Consider the following 19041-nt stretch of genomic DNA (forward strand, 5'->3'; position numbering starts at 1 on the left):
ACACTCTTTCATATGCATGTGCAAAAGAGCGCAGGCTCCAACTCCCCCTCTTCCCCCCGCCTGCACAGGTAGCGCTACCGGGCCTTAATTCTCCCCTAGGAGTTTTTGCAAGGATGTAAAGAGGAGTGAAGTAGCAAAATTAAACATTGGGCCCCTTAGAGACTGAGACAGGAGAAATTATAGTAAGGAATAAGGAAATGTCAGAGATGTTAAACAAATATTTTGTGCCTGTCTTCAGAGCAAAAGTCACACAAAAAATGAATAAAGGGGAACCAAAGGCCTGATGAGAGTGAGGCACCTAGTGTAATTAATATTAATAAAACAAAAGTGCTGGAGAAATTAATGCGACTGAAAGCCAACAAATCCCAAGGACCTGAGGGCCTACATCATAGGATTCTAAAAGGGGTGGCTGGAGAGATGGTGGATGTACCATTTGTGATCTGCCAAAATTCCCTAGATCCTGGAATGGTCCCAGAGGATTGAAAATGCAAGGAGGGAAAGAAAAAACTGAGGCCTACAGGCCACTTAGTCTTACATCAGTTGATGGAAAAATGCTGAAATCCATTATTAAGGATGTAGTAACAGGGCAATGAGAAAAGCATAATATGATTGGGCAGAGTCAACATGGTTTCATGAAAGAGCAATAGTGTTTGACAAATCCATTTGAGTTTTTTTTGAGGATGTAATTAACAGGATAGATAAAGAAGAGCCGGTGGATGTAGTATATATTGAATTTTCAACAGGCATTTGATAAGGTGCCACAAGAAAAATATGGGTTGATGGCAATATATTGGTGTTGGTAGAGGATTGATTAAAGGACAGAAAACTTATAGTAGGAATAAGCGAGTCATTTTAATGTTATCAGGCTGTTACTAATAGGTTGCTACAAAGGTCAGTGTTGGACCTAGCTATTTACAATCTATATTTATGACATAGATGAAGGAACTGAGTTTAATGTATCCAAGTTTGCTGAGAGTACAAAACCAGGTGGGAAAGTAAGTTGTGAGGAGAATACAAAGGGAGGAATTTTAATATCTAAAGTGAGGGGTGAGGAGGGTGGAATTGGGCAAGTGTCAGTGCATGTGGGAGTTAACAAAAATGCCAGTGTGTCAGAAACTGGACATTATCCTGCTGAATTCAGTATTTAACTGGTGCGAATGTCAAGGGATATGGAAATCTCCTGTGGAACAGGTGGGTCGGTGATTATCATATGCAAAGTGGCAATTGAAGATTTCATACTGCATTCTGATTTTAACTGCTAGTGCTCCAGTTTCAAGCGAGCAGAGCTTGTAGGATCCTGTGTCCTCCAACAAGGACTCTCCACAGCTCTCCTGGTCTCCAACACCTGCTTCTGCTCATTTGTGCTGTGTGGCTCACTATGTGACAACCAGCTACTGCCTTTGAAGCCTCACCAAGGTGGAGGTATTTGCATGAGTTGTGTAACGGTTCTTCCTTAGACTGTGCGACCTCCTCTGAGGACTCCTTGGCCTCCTCCAGCACCAGTTGCTGGCTGAAGCTTGCAGGACCTTTGGGAGAAGAAAAATGCTGAAAATATTCAGCAGGTCTATGCAGAGAGAAACAGGGTTAAGTTGATCAATCAACCTAAAACATAACTCTTGTTCTTTTTTCCCCCACAGATGCTTTTAGACCTGCTGAGTACTCCCAGTATTTTCTGTTTTGACTTCAGATTTCCAGCATCCACAATAATTTCCTTTTGTATGGGCATTTAGTGCTATCATTTTACAGTCTAACGTACTACATCTCCATTTATTGAGGCACTTTGCTTTTTATCAGTATACCTGTGTTTCAGCTGTAAAATGCTCGATTGAATTAAATCACTTTACTGACTAGGCTTCCAAATTGTAGCATTACAATCATCCCATTTGTTTATTTATTTCAAGTCTCTTACTTGGCCACAGTACTCCTTTATTGATTATTATTATCCCTATATATAAGATTGTTGTTGCACTAAACAGTTATGGGCTGAGCTTTTCAATTGTCTGTGGGGGGGGGGGGGGGGTCACAACAGGAGCAGGCATGCTTTGAAAATAGCGCTCCAAAATGGCGGGTCAGTGTCCCAACACTGCTGGGATGCGCTGGGATTTTCAACATGAGGGCGGGGGGGGAGGTGAGTCGGGAACCTGCTTGCCTCCAATTTATGGCCTGTTGAGCTCCTTGAGGAGCTTGTTAAAAGGCTGAAGAGGGTGAGAAGGTGAGTTCAATTTGTAAATCACGGAATGGTCTGGTGCACCTTAGTGTGGGGAGAAACTTTTTTTTTTGTGCAGAAAAAATTGGGACCTGGGGGATCTTCCTCTGGACCAGGCACAGTACCTTTCAGCTAGCTGTTTGGTCACTTTTGTAAGTGATGAGGCTGTTGGCCCTCGATATGCTGCCTTCTCTCCTCTGCAAGGCAGTGGCAGACCCTGTCATTGCTGCCATCTGCCGATGGCACTCATGATCTGTAGCCAGCTTCTGCCTCCTGGTAACACTCTGCGCCATTAATTGTAGTATGAGCTCACCTCCAGCCCGATTAGGACACTTACAATTGAAGATTGTGCCACCGGGTCGAGACTAGGAAATATTTATGGACGTGGGTTCCCAACCCTGAATTGGAAACCAAGCCCCTTTCTCCTCCATATAATGGGCAGAATTTAGCCCTTGGCTGGCGGGTGGGCCCCACCGGCTCAGCAGTGGGCGGGCAGCCGAACCCCGCTGCCAAAACGGGGCCCATTGCCCGATGGGAAGCGCTATGCACTTCCTATGCGGGGATGAGAGGGAATCCCCAGCTGTCAAAGTGCGCTCTTTCAAGCAGGCATGCGAAAGAGCACACTGCTCCCTGAGGCAAAGTCCTGTCTCAGGGAGTTTAGTGAAAGGTAATTAAAGTCAAAAAATAGAGACATTTTAAAATTAACACGTCCACCTCGTGTGACAACGTCACACGAGATGGGACATATTGATAACAAACTCATAACATTTATTACATTTTTACAAAATGGTAATGAAACTTCACCCCACCAGTGAATTAAGTTTCATTAATAATCTACAGGCCGCTGGGGCTCCTGTCCTGCCTGCCAGCTTTACGATTGGTCGGGCAGGGCATTTAACTATCTTAATGAGCCTGTCAATGGCCTTAATTGGCCATTGACAGGTCGGCAGGCGGACAGCTGATTTCGCTGTCCGCCCGCCTTCCTTAAGACTTAAATGGCCGCAGATGACGTCGGGGATTCCTCCCGACATCATCCCACATCATTTTCCCCTTGGCAAGCGGGCCCCGCCCCCAAATTGCTGAGGGGAAAATCCTGGCCGATAAAAAGAATATAGAGGAACTGGAGAAGGTGCAAAAAAGAATTAGTCGAATGATTCCTGAACTGAGAGGTTATACCCATCACAAAAGATTGAACAGGTTAGGTTCTTTTCTCTAGAAAAGAGAAGACTGAGGAGTGTCCTGATAAGATGTCTTTATGATTATGATATGGATTGATAGGGTAGACGTAGAGAAAATGTTTCCACTTCTGGAGGAGACCAGAACTAGGCTCTATAAATATAAGGAAGTCACTAATTCATCCAATAGGGAATTCAGGAGAAATTTCTTTACCCGGAGAATGTGAAACTTGCCTCTGCAAGGAGTAGTCGAGGTGAATAGCTCAGATGCATTTAAGGGCAAAACACACGAAGGGGAAAGGAATAGAAGGATACATTGATGGGGCTAGATTAAGAAAGGAGGAGGCTCATGTGGAACATAAACATCAGCATGGACCTGCTGAGCTGAATGGCATGTTTCTGTGCTTCAAATATTATATGGCTATGTAAATAGTAGGCCCCAATTGTGCAATGTGTAATATTATTGAGGTGGGTATAACCTTAATTCATGAAGAAATAATTAAATGAACTGTGGCATAAATTTACATGTTGGCTATTTTTACTTATCTCCACAGATATTTTGACCCTAGCCTCTTGGTAAATAATGGCTTGTCAACATTCAATTTTACATTAATGCAGGGACAGTTGGTTTCTTTTCATTGTGGTAAATGAAAATATCCTTCGTAGTATTCATTGGAAAAATTCCTTTGGGTGGCCTAACATATAAAAAATCTTTTTTTTTAAAATAGATGATTAATAGTCAACTTTCAGTACGTCGAATGGAGTGCGATGAAATAAAGGAGAGGAATAAACGGATGGAAATGAAATTAAATCTGCACCGAGGCAATTTTATTCACCAGGTAAATCAAAAGGTTGTCGAGGAGAAAGTTAAAGAAATGACCGTGACAAAGAAGGATTCAGCATTTAGTACTACAAGAAATTTTATTCACCAGCAAAAATGTGGCATTTGAATCATTTTGTCAAGTGATAAGTAGACAGAAAGATTCTGTCACTTAATTTTTAAGCCGAATTGCTGAATCTCCTGCTCACCACTATAAGTGGAGGGTACATCATCTGATAAGAACAGGACCATCCAGGGCTGGACTTTATGCTCTCCTGCCAGTGGGTTTGAAGGTGGGTCGGGGGCATGTAAAACCCAGCTGGTGACCTTCCTGCCACATTCCTGCCCGCCCCCGACATGTTCTGAAATTTTATGGGAGGCTGAGGAGGCATAAGGCGACCACCAAATGGCCTCATCCCGCCAGTGCCAGTATTTCATCTGAGGCGGGGGGTAGGCCTATGCCAAGTGGCAGTCCAACAGCTTCAGCTGCGCGGGCTGGTGGTGGGTGAGTGGGTGGGTGGGGGGGCTTCCTTTGTGGGCCCCCTGGGTCCATCCATGGCACGCACCCACTCCCCACCCCCATGTCAATCCTCCCCCTGGCCTCCTGGAACATTTGCAGAAAGAAAACAAAAGGCCAAATTTAAGTTCCAGGTTAACACCTCAGTTCCCAGCACAGGTATAGGCCTCTCCCAAGAGAAGTTTTACAGATTTTTCCGAAACTGCATCGATAATTCATAATTCTGTGTAAGTAAGTAAGGTTTGTTTATTTTTGTAAGAGTCCTGCATTATAAGTTTTTCTTTCCCTAAATCTTTTGCTGGAGTAGGAATTCAACCTGACAGATCAAACTGACCTCTCAAATGCTTAGGGGTCATTTTGTCATTTTTTCACGAGTAATTGTCAATTGGGTCACATTCAACTCGAAATGTTAGCTCTGGCAGCATCTCTGGAGAGAGAAACGGCCCTGATGAGTATTTCTCAAACTTTCTGTTCTTATTTCAGATTTCCAGCATCCCAATATTTTAATTCTGTATTATTGTCAATTGGGTTGCTTGGTTTTTTTTGCTTACTCATTCTTCATTGGTAATTGTTAACTGAATCAAACTGCATTTGATTCATTTATGTTGAGATAACTGGATATTTGATTAGCAGTTCTACAAATGTCTTCATTTTAGCCAGTCACTAATCTGATGGACATGTGGCGTCCCAGGTTTGACGGTTTTGGGTGTGAAAGGTGTGATATGACCGGCACTTGTTACGTGCGGAGCTTTTAATTGTAAAAGAGTCTGGGTTCCTGAAACACGGCTGGACTGTCATACTAGAGAAGCCGGTCTGAATGTTAGCCTTGACATATTTGAATGCATAAACTATCTCTGAGTAAGTTTTCCCAGTTCCTAGCTTTCCGCTGGTTGAGCATTGGGCAAACCAACTTGAATGAGCAAAAACTTGAAATAAAAGCTCTTTTCCTGTCAAACAGTATTTCGTGGAGACACTTGTGCCACAGAAGTAGTTGCATGATCCAAGTAATTGAGGGAATACAACCCATAGGCAGCAAGGATAACTTTTTCAGGGTTGTTAGTGGGATAGGGTAAAATATCATTGATGATAAATCACCAAAAAAAGATTTGTATATTAAAAAAAAACTTTGGTTGACTAGGGGCAGAATCTTGCCCTTGGAGGGTGGGCTCAGCGGGGACGGGCAGGGGAGGTCGGCCTGTGTGGGAGTGGGAGGAGGGAGGGAAGGGGGTGAGTAGGCCGAGTGCAAACTTTGTGCATATGCGCAAGTGAGCGCTTCATAATCTCCCTGATGTACAGAGCTGCCTCAGGGAGATGAAGCGTTGTTAAAAAAAGAAAATAAAGATAATAAAATTGTAATAAAGCATGTTCCATCTCTGTCACATGAGCAAGGACATGTTATTAATTCAATTGTAAAACTTATTTTATTTTTCTTTGCTTTTGGAAACCTTATCCTGCCCATGGATGAGGTTTCCAAAAACATGCAAAGGCCACTTGGCCTTATTGCCTGCCTGCCAACCATTAGATTGGACAAACAGCGAAAAATCTAGGTTAATTGATTATTTACTGGCCTTAACAGGCTTTTTAATTGTCGGTGGGCTTGCTGCCGACTCCGGTGCGTGACTGCCGATCGAAATATCACGTGACTGCGCGTTGATGTCGGCACACTCAGCTGATGTCAATGTGCGTGCCTACCCGTCGAGCCAAACTTTCTGCCCTAGGTTTGACCACAATAGCACTCTAAAATGTTGGTGAAGACATAAAATGGACAGTAGCAAACGGGCACCTTGTGCACCTTGTCCTGTTTTACTTTCCATTGAAGTCGATGAAGAAAAATCGTGCTGGCTGTGTAAAGGGTGACCAATCTGCTACTCCCCATTTTGCATCCTGCTGAAACTGTAAATTCCACCTATAGATTCTCGATGCTAAACTGCAAAGGGGCATCCACGCCTCAATTATCGAATTGGCTCTGTTCAAAATGTATGTAAGGAGGATGTGATCAGAATAGTGGCGGGAGATCTGAAATGCTGGGCCAAAGTGACTTTCCTGTAAAAGATAGATAATCTAATGCAATTTTCAATCTGTTGATTCATTCTTTATTCTTTCTCTTCATAGAGTAAAGGGCTTGGTGCCCTCTTGTTGGCTATTAATAATCTGGCAGATCAATGCTACATGAGGCATTATGGGATACTTGAAGAAATTGGCATTTTGCCAAAGCTGGACATGGTGAAGGTCAGAATGTTTATATTTCCATCTCTATAACATTGCCTCATTCCACTTGTACTTCAGCTCACCTGCTGTTGAAACAACTATCCAACCCTTTGTTGCCTCTAGACATCACTGTTCCAAGGCTGGTCAACCGTCTGCCTTGCATCCTCTGTAAACTTTAGCTTAACCAAAATTCTGCAACCTGTATCCTAATTCTCACCAAGTCCCATTCAATTATCATCTCTGTGCTTGCTGACTGACATTGGCTTTCAGTCTGACAATGCCTCCATTTTAAGTTTACAGAGGATGCATGGCAGAAGGTTGACCAGCCTTGGAACAGTGATGTCTAGAGGCAACAAAGGGTTGGAAGATGTTTCATCCTTGTTTTCATATTCCTCCTTGGCCTCACCTTTCCACAGTGCTTTTGTGTATCTCTGACATTCATTGCTCCATTTGGAATTGCCTCCCTAAACATTTCCTCCTCTGTACCTCTCTCTGCGCCTTTAAGACACTCCATCAAACCAACTCTTTGACCAAGCTTTGGTCAGCTGCCCTAATGTCTCTTTTTGTGGCTTGGTGTCAATTTTCTGTTTGAAAATGTTCCTATGAAGCACAGTGGAAAGTTTTAACTACATTAAAGGTGCTTTATTTAGAATGTGTTCATGAGATGTGAGCATTTCTGGCAAGGCCAATGTTTGGTGCCCATCCTGAATTGCCTTTGAGGAGGTGGCGGTGAACTGTTTTCTTTAACACTGCAGTCAATCCAGTGTAGGTATCCACAGTGCTATTAGGAAAGGAGTTCCTAGATTTTGAGTCCGTGATAGTGAAGGTGTGGTGATATAATGCCAAGCCAGGATGGTGTGTGACTTGGAGGTGGTGGCGATCCCATGCGCCTACTGTGCCTTTTTACGTGGCACAGGCTTAGGTTTTGGAAGATGGTGTCAAAGGACTCTTGGCGAGTTGCTGCAGTGCACCTTATATGGTACAAACTGCTGCCATTAGGCACCAGTGGTGGAGGAAGTGAATGTTTAAGATGGGGTGCTGATCAACTAGGCTGCTGTTTCCTGGATGGCAGCAAGCTTCTTGTGTGTTGCATTCAGTGTTGGAGCTGCATCCATCCAGTCAAGTTAAGAGTATTCCATCACACTCTTGACTTCTGCCTTGTGGATGGTGGACTGACTTTGGGGAGTGTGTATTGTGGGAGCACCACAACCTGCAAGTTTCCTTCCAAGCCGCACATCATCCTGACTTGGAAGTGTATTGCCATTCCTTCTCTGTTGCTGGATTAAAAGCCTGGAACTCTCTGCCTAAGTGCTTGATTATTGATTGCACCTCTACTCTAGCTTATCTGCTATTGAACACCTATCCATGCTTTTGTTGCTGCTAGACTGCACTGATCCAACGCTCTTACAGTCAGCCTCCCACCTTGCATCCTCAGTAAACTTGGGCTCATCCGAAACTCTGCAGCCTGTATCCTAAGAGAAGGTCAGAAGTTGGGAATTCTGTGGCGAGTAATTTACCTCCTGACTCCCCAAAGCCTCTCCACCGTCTACAAGGCACAAGTCGAGTGTTATGGAATACTTTCCACTTGCCTGGATGAGTGCAGCATCAGTAACTCCCATGAAGGTTGACACCATCCAGGACAAAGCAGCCCACTTGACTGGAACCCCACCCACCACCTTAAACATTGACTCACTCTACCACCGATGCACAGTGGCAGCAGTGTGTACTATCCATAAGATGCACTGCAGTAACTCGCCAAATCTGCTTTGTCAGCACCTCCCATACTGCGACCTCTACCACCTAGAAGGATGAAGGAAATAGAAGAATGGGAAGACCACCACCACAAGTTGCGCTCTAAGACACATACCATCCTGACTTGGAACTATATTGCCATTCCTTCACTGTCACTGGGTCAGAATCCTGGAACTCCAGTAACTGCATTGTGGGTGTACCTACATGAACTACAGTAGTTCAAGAAGGTGGCTCACTACCACCTTTGAGGGCAGTTAGAGATGGGCAATAAATGCTGGCTTAGCCAGCGATGCCAACATCCCATGAATGAAGAAGAAAATTTGCATCAGCACCATGGGTATACTTGCACCAGATGGACTGCAATGGTTCAAGAAGGCAGCTCATCACCACCCTTCAATTGCTGGCTCACATCTCATGAAAGAATTTTTAAAAAGAGTCGGGAGTCGAGTTACTTGTTGCAGAATTCCTAGCCTCTGCCCGGTTGTAGTCACTGTATTTAAGTACCTGGTCCAGTTAAGCTTCTAGTCAGTGGTAACTCCCAGGATGTTGATTATAGAGGATCCAGCAATGGTGTTGTGTTGAATGTCGTGGAGAGATGGATCGATTCTGTATTGTTGGAGATCATTATTGCCTGGCATTTGTGTGGCACGAATTTTACTTGTCACTTATCACTCCAAGGTTGAATATTGTCCAGGTCTTGCTGTATGCAGGCAGAACCTGCTTCAGTACCTGAGGAGTTGTGAATTGCACTGAACGTTGTACAATCATCAGCCAACAGCCCACTCCTGAGCTTGGAGGGAGGGCCATTAAAAAAGCAGTGAAGATTGTTTGGTCTAGGTCATTACCCTGAGGAACTCCTGCAGTGGTGTCATATAAATTTACATATAAAGGCAAGTTGTTTTTTTTTTTCTCATCCTTGTTTTAAGGTCTCCATGTCCTTGTCTGTCATTATTTCTGTAATCTTCCTTCACCCTTATAACCACTGTGATCTTTGCTCCTCCAAATCTGACCAGTTAGGTATCCCTGATTTTCATCCCTTCACCATTGGGAGTGTGTCTTCAACTGCCTAGGCACTGAGCTCTGGAATTCCTTCCCTAACTTTCTTTGGAACATAGGAACAGGAGTAATACATTCAGCCCCTTGAGTCTGTTCCACCCTTCAATGAGTGAGTTCATGCCTGATTTGTATTTCACTCCAAACTGCCTTTGCCTCTCAGCCTCTGTCCTCGATTAAGACATTTCTTAAAGCCTATCTCTGAGCAAGCTTTTGGGCAGTTTATGTGGCCTATTTTGGTAACACTCACTCACCTGATGCATATTGGGCCATTTTACTGTGCTATATAAATGCAACTTGTGGTACTGTTAGTCACCCGGAGTCATTGACTTTGACCATTTAACGATTGTTGGCTGGGAAGTTTTTTTCTTCTCTATAGATCAGTTTCAATCAGTTGTTTTTGAACACAATAGCAATCTCCCCAAGAGCCCTTTGAATAGGTATCTGTAAAGTGTAATAGCTAACACATTATTTTCCAAGATTTCCAGAGCAGAAGAAATTACTTATTACACATTACATCTTTCATATATTAGAAATACTCCATCTAAACAAGGTAAAGCATTCATAAAGGAGCACTGCAGTGCAGGGAGCTCCTGACAGTAAATATTGGGATATTTATCATTAATTTCAACACTTGCAGTTGAAAGAAATAATAGACTTGGAAGCTTGCTTGTTAAAACTAATTTCTTCTTCTGTTCTTATCAATAGGAGTTCATCATGGAAAAGAAAGATATTGTGCAAATGGCAGTACAAACTGACTCTGCATCAGCTTTTACTGGCAGCTCAGACCAAATTCAGGGCAAACCAGGAGAAACTAACCAGCTGAAGCCACAGATCAAGATATCGTTTGCAAATTCCAGCAAAATTATAACTAACCAAAAGAACAGACTAAAACCTACAAACACTAAGGCTCGATGAATAGCTTTAGCATCTTTGTTTTAAGAGGGAATTTGCTATTTTGTCTGATTATGGTCTTGTGAAGCGGGACATTTTATTAGGTTAAAGGCATCATATAAATGTTGTATGACAGAAGTAGAGGGAATCTGACTGCATTCTCAGGGCCAACTCCAATAACCTACATGTAGGAGGTGGATAAAGTACAAGTGGCCCAGATCTTTGCAGCAGTAAATAAGATTCATCATAGTACTGTCAGGAGTGGGCAGCAGGCATCCCTGTCTAATTTCCCTTAATTTTTCACTGCTGTGACATCTTATTTTAGGCAGTAAAGCAAAAGTAAACCTAACTTTTATACATAAGATCCAGAAGTAAGCATTTCGAGAAGTTTACCTCTTGGAGGTGGCTTCCCAGCAGCAGATTGAGGGGGATAGGGCAGGCAGGCTTTGGGGCAGCAGCAACCGTTGGCCGTCCTGTGGAAGGCTGCCATCCCCTTTCTGCTCCACCTCCAAAATGGTGACCTGGCTGAAAAAGCCATTTCTTTCATTAAGCTTTTAAAAAGTTGGAGAGAGATCTTCTCTGTTTTGAAGTGCCTCCCTCTCATGTGCTGTGACATCCTGCTGTTGCTTTCAAGCCGGAAGGCCTCTGGCCCTTCAGATTTGGGATCCTTCCCAGTACCCTTAACTGGACAGTGCACCTGCCCTCTGGCCATTGATCAGCCACTCCTGGGGAAATCACATTGAGTGACTGTTCCCCACACTGTGTGGGCTTCTGACCCCCATTTGAGCCTGATGGTGGGGTTTAAAAACCCGCAGGGAAAATTCTGCCACATGTACCTTTGTCCCGTATCCAATAATACTTTTGGTTAACCAAAAAATCCAACAGTCTCAGATTCAAAGTTAACAATTGGTCTAGTATCAACTACTATTGGTGGAAGAGAGTTCCAAACGTCTACCACCCTTTGTATATGGAAGTCTTTGCTAACTGCACTCCTGAAAATCATGGCTCTAACCTTTAGGCTCTGTCCACTAGTGCTAGATTCCCTATCAAGCAGAATTACTTTTTCCCGCTACCCTATCTTAGTATGGAAAGATAGAAACATAGAAATATTTACGGCACAGAAGTGGGCCATTTGGCCCCTCATATCCATGCTGGCAATATCTTGCCAACTTCATTCAAATTAGCCTTTGATCTTCCAAATTCTAGGCAATACAACCCTAGTTTACATAATTGCTTCTTGTAATTTAACCCTTTGAGCTAGGCATCATTATAAAAAAGAATATTCATTGCAATCCCACCAAAGCCAACTATCCTTCCAAAAGCATGGTGCCCTCCCCTAGAAGTGAATACGTACTCCATATATACGTATAGCTGTAGTATCACTTCTAAACCCTTGTATTCTATTCTCTTGACATAAAGATTAGCACTCCATTTGAATTTTTAAATTATTTTTTGTAACTGCCCTTGACATTTTAGACCTAAGTAGTAGTAAACCCCAGTTGTGATACTGGAGACTTGTGTTCCAGAATTAGCCATGTCCTTAACTAAACTTTTCCAGTACAGCTACAACACAGGCACTTACCTGACAATGTAGGAAATTGCCCAGATATGTACTCTGCAGAAAAAGGAGAACAAATGCTACCTGGTTGATTACTAGTTGCCATCCCAACAGTCTCCTTCAATCATCAGCAAAGTGATTGAGAATGTCATCAACCCGTGCTATCAAACGGCGCTTACTCAGCAACAGCCTGCTCACCAGTGCTCAATTTAGGTTCCATCAAGCTATTCAGCTTCAGATTTCATTACAGCCTTGGTCCAAACATGAATAAAAGAGCTAAACTCCAGAGGCAAGGTGAAAGTGACTGCCCTTGAGTTAAAGGCAGCATTTGACTGAGTGTGGCATCAAATAACCCTAGCAAAATTGAAGGCAATGAGAATAAGGGCAAAAACCTCTCCACTGGTTGGAAATATACCTAGCACAAAAAAGATGGTTGCTGTTGTTGAAGGCCAATTATCTCAGCTCTAGGACATCACTGGAGGAGTTTCTCTGGGTGGTATCCTAGGCCCAACAATCTTTGCCTGCTTCATCAATGATCTTCGCCCTCCATCATAAGGTCAGAAGTGAGGATGTTTTGATTGCACAGTTCAGTAACATTCACAACTCCTCAAATATTGACGTAGTGTCATTAACACCATTCATGCCAACCAATGAGCATTTCTAACAAGAGAGAATCTAGCCATCTCCCCTTGACATTTAATTACATCATCATTGCTGAGTTCCTCACCATCAACATCCTAAACCTATGACCTCTACCACCTTGAAGGACAAAGGCAGCAGATGCATGGGAACACCACTACCTGCAAGCTCCCCTCGAAGCTACTGATTTGGAAGTATATTGCCATTCCTTCACTGTTGTGGAGTCAAAATCCTGGAACTCCCTCTGTAAACAGCACTGTGGGTGTACCTACACAACATGGACTGCAGTGGTTCAGGGTGACTCACCACCACCTCAAGGGCATTTAGTGATGGGTAATTAAATTGGCCTTGTCAGTCACTCTTGTGTTCCAAGAATGAATTTTAAAAATTCTTTAATGCACCAGTTTCCAGCTTTTCATTGGGCAGCATTTTCCTATCGCTGCCCCGCTCACCAATGCATAAAATGACACGCAGTGACTTCAGGTGGGCGTCCCAACATCAATGTGTATCCTTTAGATTGTAAGTTTGGCGAGTGCACAGCCGAGTCAGCTGCGCGCCCGCCAAACTGTCAAAGGCCAATAAGGCCTGTCAAAAATGAATTAATTCAATTTAATGAGCTGCCATCAAACCTTAAGGCTGGCGGACAGGCAAAGAGCCCAGGTGGCCTTCACGTTTTTCATGAAACCTCATCCATGGAGGGGGATGAGGTTTCATGAACTCTTTTAAAATCTAATAAAAATTTATACGTTTATTCTTTGATATGTTCCCAGCTCATGTGATAGTGTCACAAGTTTTAAAAGTTTAAAAATCCTTTATTTAAAAGTTTAAGACTGAAATAAATCTCCCCTCCCGGACACAGAACTTCTGGGCGCGTATCACGACGGGCATGCTTTAATTGGCCCGCCCATGTAAAATGGTGGCATGGCCCCCAGCCCCCACCCACCCCCACACAATCCCCCCAATGGGGGGATATTTCTGACCATTGTTTAGAAAGTATCTTGTTCTATTTTTTAGTTCCCAAGTGAATGATCTCACACATGACTCTGTTAAAATACATTTGGCACAGTTTTATCCATTCAATTAATCTATTATTACTTTGTAATTTTATGTTTCTACCTACGCTGCTTACAATGCCACATATTATTGTGCCATTGGCAATCTTGGATATGTCACATCCTATCTTGTCATCAGTAAGTTAATAATATATAGTGAATAGTTGAGGCCCCAACACGAGTGGGAAAACACAGGTACATCCTGACGTGTCTGCCCATTTTCCCTGTTCACTGCTTCCTGCCATTCAGCTAATTTCCTAAAGATGCCATTAATTCGCCTCAATTTTTTGAGCTTCAATGTTATCTAGCAGTCTCTAATGAGGGACTGCATGAATGCTTACCAGAAGTCTATTTAAATAACATCCATAGACATGAAAAAAACAGAATTACCTGGAAAAACTCAGCAGGTCTGGCAGCATCAGCGGAGAAGAAAAGAGTTGACGTTTCGAGTCCTCATGAACCTTCGACAGAACTTGAGTGAGTCCAAGAAAGGGGTGAAATATAAGCTGGTTTAAGGTGTGTTGCGGGGGGGGCGGGTGGTGGGTGGGTGGTGGGGGTGGTTTGGTTGGGGGAGAGAGAGAGAAGTGGACGGGGTTGGTGTGGTTGTAGGGACAAACAAGCAAACCTTCCCTTCCTTGACCTCTCTGTCTCAATCTCTGGTGATAGACTGTCCACCAATATCCATTACAAACCCACCGACTCCCACAGCTACCTCGACTACAGCTCCTCACACCCCACTTCCTGTAAGGACTCCATCCCATTCTCTCAGTTCCTTCGTCTCCGTCGCATCTGTTCCGATGACGCTACCTTCAAAAACAGTTCCTCTGACATGTCCTCCTTCTTCCTTAACCGAGGTTTTCCACCCATGGTCGTTGACAGGGCCCTCAACCGTGTCCGGCCCATCTCCCGCGCATCCGCCCTCACGCCTTCTCCTCCCTCCCAGAAACATGATAGGATCCCCCTTGTCCTCATTTATCACCCCACCAGCCTCCGCATTCAAAGGATCTACCTCCGCCATTTCTGCCAACTCCAGCATGATGCCACCACCAAACACATCTTCCCTTCACCCCCGCTATCAGCATTCCGTAGGGATCATTCCCTCCGGGACACCCTGGTCCACTCCTTGAACACCCCCTACTCCTCAACCCGGTCCTATGGCACCACCCCATGTCCACGCAAAAGATGCAACACCTGCCCCTTCACTTCCTCTCTCCTCATTGTCCAAGGGCCCAAACACTCCTTTCAAGTGAAGCAGCATTTCACTTGCATTTCCCCCAACTTAGTCTACTGCATTCGTTGCTCCCAATGTGGTCTCCTCTACATTGGAGAGACCAAATGTAAACTGGGCGACCGCTTTGCAGAACACCTGTAGTCTGTCTGCAAGAATGACCCAAACCTCCCTGTCGCTTGCCATTTTAACACTCCAACCTGCTCTCTTGCCCACATGTCTGTCCTTGGTTTGCTGCATTGTTCCAGTGAAGCCCAACGCAAACTGGAGGAACAACACCTCATCTTCCGACTAGGCACTTTACAGCCTTCCGGACTGAATATTGAATTCAACAACTTTAGGTATTGAGCTCCCTCTTCCATCCCCACCCCCTTTCTGTTTCCCCCTTTTGTTTTTTCCAATAAATTATATAGATTTTTCTTTTCCCACCTATTTCCATTATTTTTAAATATTTTATGCTCCCCCCAACCCCATTAGAGCTATACCTTGAGTGCCCTACCATCCATTCTTAATTAGCACATTCGTTTAGATAATATCACCAACTTTAACACCTATGTGTTCTTTTGTTCTGTTGTTTGTGACATCTTTTGATGATCTGCTTCTATTACTGCTTGTTTGTCCCTACAACCACACCAATCCCCTCCACTTCTCTCTCTCTCCCCCCACCAACCCCCCCCCCCCACGCCCCCCCCCCCCCCCAAAAACACACACACACACACACATACCTTAAACCAGCTTATATTTCACCCCTTTCTTGGACTCACTCAAGTTCTGTTGAAGGGTCATGAGGACTCGAAACGTCAACTCTTTTCTTCTCCACCGATGCTGCCAGACCTGCTGAGTTTTTCCAGGTAATTCTGTTTTTGTTTTGGATTTCCAGCATCCGCAGCTTTTTGTTTTTATCCATAGACATGACCCTATACACCACTTTAGTCACCTCTTCACCCGGCATGACCTACATTTTATAGATCTCTACTGGCTTGCTCGTATCAGCTGATAATTCTCAAGAGGCAGGATTTCCTGGTTGCCCCCCACATGCCAACGCATAAAATAACGCGGAATGATGTTAGGCAGAACTCCTGACATCACCCCAATTGAGGCCATTGAAAAAGTAATTTGATCATTAATGGACCTGTCCATCAAACCTTTAGGTTGGCAGGCAGACCAAGAGCCCTGGTGGGCTTCAGAGAAAGCATGAAACCTCATCCACGGGCGGGATGAAATTTCATGTAGGTTTTTAAAAATTTAATAAAAGTTTAACTAAAAGTGATGGGCATGTCCCAACTCATGTGACAGTGTCACATGAGGGGACATGTCAGGGAAATTTTATTTTTCTATTTTTAGCATTTTTTAATTTGGAGCCGATCTCCCTGAGGCAGCACTTAGCCTCAGGGAGATGAGTGCTCTCTTTTGCATGCATGCATGGAATTCCCCCCCCCCCCCACCCGCTTGCACAGGGAGTACATGGCGCTGCCTGGCGGACATCATGCTGGGTGGGCCTTAATTGGCCTGCCCACATAAAATGGCGGCGTGCCCTCAATTGGGGCATGATGGAATATTTTCCACTTGCTTGGATGAGTGCAGCTCCAACAACAGTCAAGAAGCTTGACACCATCCAGGACAAAGCAGCCCACTTGATTGGCATCCCTTCCAAACATTCAGTCTCTTCCACCATGGATGAACAGTGGCAGCAGTATGTACTATCTACAAGATGCACTCAGAAACTCACCAAGACTCCTGAGGCAACACCTTTCAAACCCACAACTACTACCATCTAGAAGAACAAGAGCAGCAGATACATGGGAACACCACCACCTGGAAGTTCCCCTTCAAGTCATTCACCATCCTGACTTGGAACCATTTCGCCGTTCCTTCACTGTTGCTGGGTCAAAACCCTGGAGCTCCCTCCCTAACAGCACTGTGGGTGTACCTACACCACATGGACTGCAGCGGTTCAAGAAGGCAGTTTACCATCACCTTCTCAACGTGATGACTCTCACAATTAGGGATGGGCAATAAATGCTGGCCTAGCCAGCGATGCCCACATTTGGTAAATGAATAAAAAAAATCACAGCTCTTAGTGTAGAAGGAGCTCATGAGAATGAAATTTCCTTTTAATTATGTCAGAAAAATTTGTGATTAACAATCCAGAAAACTATATAAGTTTACAGCACAGTTGGAAAACATTTAACCCATTGTATTTATGCTGGATCTTTGCTTCAGCAATCTGCAACCAATCCAAGTGTCCTGCTCTCTCACCATTAGCCTCTTGCTTCTGCTTTACCTTATAAGGTACAATAGTCTGTCTTAACGACTCTGCTGCAAAGCATTCCACAATCCTACATAAAGAAATTTATCCCAAACTCTCTCCTCACTCTGTGACATCTTAACTAAATGAACCATTAAATCACTAACTCCCAGCCAGGGGATATAATTTTTTCATATTCACCTTATGAAAACCCTTCATGATTTAAAAATAAACCTTTATTAAATCTCACTTTAGACTCAGCGGAAATAATTCCAGCATCTTAAGTATCTCCTCTTGAGCATAGTTTCCTACCCCTGGCAACATCTTAGTAAATCTGTGCTGTATTCATTCCTATAGTTTTAATGTCCCAAAACTTCATATAGTAGTCTAGGCTAAGGCCTAACTATTGTTTTTGCTAACCAATTTAACATTACTTGTTTATTCTTGCCTTTTTTGCCCTTATTTATAAAGCTAAAAATGCTGTTTTTTTAATGAATTTATCCTCCTGTACATGCACTGAGGAAATGATGCATTTGAACCCCTGGCTCTGTTAATCCATGTCCTTCAGTGTCTTTCCAATAAATGTGTACTTCCATTCTTGATTTGTGCTTCCAAAGCTGATGTCTCACACTTTCCATTAAATTGGACCTGCCACTTAACTGTTCATTAAGGAATTTATCTGGATGAGGTTTTGACATGTAAGATTGTTGAGAATTGTTAGTGGGTCACAAACTATGAACAAAAACAAAATATTTTAATTTATAATAAATGATAAATTCCACACCTAACAGAGTTAAAATGTGGTTAGTTTAACATCATAAGTATTTTGTTGCTGCAGACAAATATGGAATGACTTTGTTGTTTGTACACTTGTGGTATTAGACTCATCAATCTTGGATTATATGAAACAGATCCTAGGTACGGTGCCATTAATTAGTGTATCATCATGTTCTTTCAGGGATTCCACATTGAAGTTCTTTATTTATTACTGTGTCAAAAACTATTGCTCTAAATAGCATCGCGATGCTCAAGTATTAGAGAGTTTATAATACATCTTTGAAATGTGCATGTTATTACATAGATTACATTTCTGAAAATGTAGAACTGATAACTTTGAACCTAGGTATATTGTCTTTATATTGAAACTAGAAAAATAAAAAGGGAAAGTATGAGTTTTGATCATATAAAGGCTATGAGGCAAATGGAAGAGTATCTAGTTTACATTGTAAGAGATGAATAGTTTTATTGTAGACTATAATGTTCAAACAGCCAGCCAACATGAAAGAGAAGATAAGTAGAAGTGTGTTATCATATTACTATCTTTAAGTGCAGAACATCTCCAAGGCACTCCCTCCTCATTTGGAGACTAGATTCTTAGACATGGTAATTCCTTGCTTGAGCTTGCACATGCTGCTGTCTGGTATGTTTGACCTTTACCTGCAAGGAAATAGTTTGGAATAAGGAATGTGGAAGATATGTGTCATGCAAGTTCCCAGCTTAGTAGCCATAAGTCTGTGAACATACAGAGTATATTGATAGTGTGCATGATGTTTGTTGCTTGCCCACATTTAATGGGCCACAGTGTGTATGCCTTGGCATTGCAGCAAAATAGAATGTCCTGGTAAAACTATCTGTGCTTTTTGAAAGTACATAAACAGTTGCCAGGGTACTGTACATTCTCCCTCTGTAAT

General features: G+C 43.2%; 1 protein-coding gene across 1 annotated transcript in view; it reads left to right on the plus strand.

Annotated features, from left to right (window-relative positions):
• The window catches only part of si:ch1073-416d2.4 (coiled-coil domain-containing protein 42 homolog), a 49048-nt gene extending 38104 nt beyond the window's left edge, over positions 1–10944 (plus strand). Inside the window, exons 7-9 of the mRNA XM_041215089.1 lie at positions 4110–4220; positions 6831–6947; positions 10440–10944. Of these exons, the coding sequence (XP_041071023.1) occupies positions 4110–4220; positions 6831–6947; positions 10440–10649 (438 nt within the window). The 3' untranslated portion in view covers positions 10650–10944. The remainder of the gene's footprint in view (positions 1–4109; positions 4221–6830; positions 6948–10439) is intronic.
• The last annotated feature ends 8097 nt before the right edge of the window (positions 10945–19041 follow it).

Source organism: Carcharodon carcharias, chromosome 20, assembly GCF_017639515.1.
Source record: "Carcharodon carcharias isolate sCarCar2 chromosome 20, sCarCar2.pri, whole genome shotgun sequence".
Classification (NCBI taxonomy): Eukaryota; Metazoa; Chordata; class Chondrichthyes; order Lamniformes; family Lamnidae; genus Carcharodon; species Carcharodon carcharias.